The 3,791-nt window shown below is 35.2% G+C and overlaps 1 protein-coding gene across 1 annotated transcript; it reads left to right on the top strand.

Annotated features, from left to right (window-relative positions):
• Positions 1-1,439: 1,439 nt before the first annotated feature.
• Positions 1,440-3,033, top strand: RD3L (RD3 like). Its single transcript, XM_075501556.1, has 2 exons — positions 1,440-1,738; positions 2,736-3,033. The coding sequence occupies exons 1-2, from the start codon at positions 1,440-1,442 to the stop codon at positions 3,031-3,033; spliced, it is 597 nt and encodes a 198-aa protein (XP_075357671.1).
• Positions 3,034-3,791: the final 758 nt, after the last annotated feature.

Genomic DNA, 3,791 nt, shown 5'->3' with positions numbered 1-3,791 from the left:
CATCTGGAAGAAGTATTTAATATAGCAACAAAATCCTGAGCTACTGTCAAATAGCTCTTTTCTGTCAACACTCACTTAACAAAGGCTTTAGACGATCTTTACTAGAGAAAGACTATTCTTAGCTGTTTAAAAATGACAGAAGAACAGCCTGATTCCCCTCTAATGGGAGAAAAGTCTTCCAGCATCTCAATGGCCTGAAAGTTTAGTTTGATGATAAAAGCAACATAGTTATTTTTAGCACTCTACAGGCATGAAAATACAGCTCTAAACTGTGACCTACAGCTATGCACAGCCAAGCATCACATCATACGACAGCCTTAACTTTAGCTAGAAGCACGTCTGTAGTTGCTTCAGACTATCATTATTCATCTCACTACCAACAATACCTTCGGATGGATTTAGCAACAAGCATTTGAAATTGTTACCATCTTTTTTTAAATTGCTGCCATCGGCAGAACTCGATTCAAAGGTAGGAGATCTTAATGGACTTTGTAGAAAGTATTTGAGAGACCATGTTAGGTTAAATGGATTACTACTTCTCTCTGGTACAGAGGATGAAAAAGAACCTTAAAAGCAGAAAAACTTAAACTGTCATATTCAGTACAGAAAGTCATTTTTCTAAGCACAGTTTGAGTAAATGGAGAAAAGAAAAAAAAGAAAAAACCTTGTTTTCTTCCAGCAGTAGTAACAGCCTGGAAACAAGATATGCTGGAATAAGAGACCTTCAAGCAAACTCACCTGAAACAACACTGTTCACAGCCAACTGCAAAGGTAATTTATGTTATTTTATTCCAATTAGTATGCTTGTGTCTGCATGATTTGTAATGAACTGCAATTTAAAAGCCTATTCCACCAGGTTCCTGTTTCCAGGTTATGTAAAGAAGAATTTAATTAAAATAAAAATTTATACATAAGTTTTAAAAACAGATCACTCAGAGTTCTAGCACTTAACTTTATTTAATCACTTTTTAAATGTACAGGTTACTTCCAATTTTGGAGGTTTGAGGGTCTTTGTTTTGTTGGGGGTTTTTTTGTTGGTTTGGGGGGGGGGGGGTGTTGTGTTCTTGTTTGTTTGGTTTTGGGTTTGTGTTGGTTTTTTTGTTTGTTTTTTTTTTAAACCATATATACTACCAGGATGAAAAATGAAATATTTCCAACATGATAGATACGCACTTTTAAATGCTGTAAACGTCACATAGTTATATTAACTCAGAAAACAGATGGAAAATATTATAAAATGTAAGGCTTGTCAGATTTAATTATGGCTTGGTGATTACTATTATTACTACTTATATTGTACTGTAAAATATTTTAGAATAATTAATAAAGTTTCCTTTAAACATTCACCTGCTAAGAAGGAAATCTACACCTATAAATACTATCAGTCAGACAGAAATGAGCAAAGTTTTTTTTTTTTCCTCTCCCCTCACAGCTTAAAAATGCCACTTTTTGGCTGGATGAAATGGTCAAAAAACGATTCCTACAAACCCACAAGATATCCTGGATCAGAAGTAGTTACAAAAACCCTACTGAGGGAATTGAAATGGCACCTGAAAGAGCGTGAAAGATTAGTCCAAGAGATTGAAAATGAACAAAAAGTCCAGAAGACTGGCATGGATTACAACTGGCTGAAGAACTACCAAAACCCTCAAGCAACAATTCCAGCTACTGAGCAACGGCAGCTCGAAGTTCTGTGTTCACAAATCCAGCCTTGCCAAACGGGAACTATTCTCAGCAGGTAATTGTTTTGTATTTCTCTAACTTTGAGCGCTCTATCATAAGTAAGATGTTTCTTCTACCTAATACAAGCTTATATTTGGCTCTGATCTTTCTTCCAAAGTAACGATGACCAGCAACTGGAACACATTTTTACAGATGGTTTAGAAATTACATCTTTACCTTAATACGTTCTACTTGAAGGAAGTTTTTAATCAGGATTTTCCTGGTCTAATCCAAAACAAGGGAAGTCTCACATGCTTAAACATGTGACCTCTCAATACTTTCAGGTTTTCCTCTGTTATTTATCCACAGTATTTATTAAAGAGTAACCCAATAACCAAAAATCAAATTAAAGGACTAATGCAATGCACTGTTACACAGAAACCCAGCCTCACTGTCCAAAATACCTGAAAGCTTCTAAAACTAGCAAATCAGCATTAAAAAAATCCCATTTTTTAAAAACAAACACACACACCCCCCATTTTACAAAGAAAAATTCTCCTATGCCTGTATTTAAAATACATTTTCTAGGGATACATAGAAATGACAGAACAAGCCTATGTGCCTTTTAAAGTCCAGAATATACCTATGGGCAAGTCAGTTTAAATCAAATTACCCAGATGGACCAAAAAAAACCCCAGAACAACAATACCCCACAAAATAAAACAAAAGAAACAAAAAAGCACCCCCCAAAAACGCACCACCCCCCCCAACCCCAAACAATCCACCCCTCCCAAACAACCCACAAAAAACCCAACCAAAAGCATACCCAATAACAATAATTAACAATAACAAATTCAGTCCTCATAATAGCTGGACCACATCCAGTGCATTGTTAGAGCTCTTTTCCTCTTACAATCTTTTTGGGAAGGTGTGTGGGGAAATGTGGCAGCAAGGAATAAATGACACCAGAATGCAGTCATTTCCTCCTCCCTCCCCTCCCCTAAAAGACCAGAGAGGAAACAAGAAGAATTTTCAGTAATGATGATTAGATTTCAATTTTTGTTTGTTTCTAGATTTCGTGAAGTTTTGGCAGAAAATGATGTTTTACCTTGGGAAATAGTCTACATATTCAAGCAAGTTTTAAAAGATTTTCTTACTACCATTGAGAGAGAAAACCAACAAGACCAACTGGCAGATGCATGGAATACAAACTGCTCTGAACATTTCAGTCTGCATGGAGACAGTTCTAACAAATCAGACAAAGAAGAAATCCCCACGGTTTCAAGTTATGTTGACAAAAACACACGAAGCACGTTTCCCACCTTCTCTCATAGAATCTGGAATCTACCCTATTACTACCCATCAAGTTAAGTTGGTTTGTGTTTCTTTCAAAAAGCTATGTAGCCGTTTGCTTTCCTTTCTTGTGACGGCCATCCACAAACATAGGAATAAGAAATATGACATGCTCCCCTTTTTTCCAAGTTCAGGAATTAAAATCCTTGATTATAGCTAGTATACAGTATACAAACTTTAAATACAAACTCACCTCTTGATCTTTATAGTTCCTTAAAGATGTTGTGTTTGAAGATGTCTTTTAACCAAAAATGTAGATGTTTCTGAAAAAAAACTCTGAAGCATTTTATTTTTTAGCCATATACAGCTAGAGGTATTTAAACAAGACAAGACTGCTTTCCATGTTTTGAAATAGCATCAATCCACAAAGAGTTAGGCAAAACCTTCTGTATTTGTCACATAGCTTTTAGGCTCTATGGGAACTCTATACTGTGTAAGATAAATGGTTTAATATAATATCAATTATACCAAATAAAGTGATAAATACTTTTTGGGGCTGAACAGTTATTTCTTAACTTCAAGAATAAGTTCTAAAATGAAAACAACATCAGAAGTTGTAACAGGCTTCGTCGTGCACTGTTTCTGTATTTTTTCCAAACTGTACTCTGCATGTGCTGAAATACTGTGAAGGTAGACAACTAAATGAAACATTGGATATTTAACGACATTTAACAACTAGCTCTCTATTCTTTAAGAAATCAATGAATTATTTTATTTCAAACAGTTGTACTTCTTCATTTGACTTATTGGAAGTTATCCTGAAACCCAGACCCTGC

The sequence above is a fragment of the Mycteria americana genome, chromosome 5 (assembly GCF_035582795.1).
Source record: "Mycteria americana isolate JAX WOST 10 ecotype Jacksonville Zoo and Gardens chromosome 5, USCA_MyAme_1.0, whole genome shotgun sequence".
Taxonomy (NCBI): domain Eukaryota; kingdom Metazoa; phylum Chordata; class Aves; order Ciconiiformes; family Ciconiidae; genus Mycteria; species Mycteria americana.
This window is presented reverse-complemented; position numbering and strand designations above follow the sequence as displayed.

Bases quoted from the DNA above. Each gene is read 5' to 3' on its own strand.
- RD3L (XM_075501556.1), top strand. From the start codon at position 1,440: ATGCCACTTTTTGGCTGGATGAAATGGTCAAAAAACGATTCCTACAAA. The intron at 1,739-2,735 runs GTAATTGTTTTG...GTTTGTTTCTAG, and splicing joins ACGGGAACTATTCTCAGCAG to ATTTCGTGAAGTTTTGGCAG.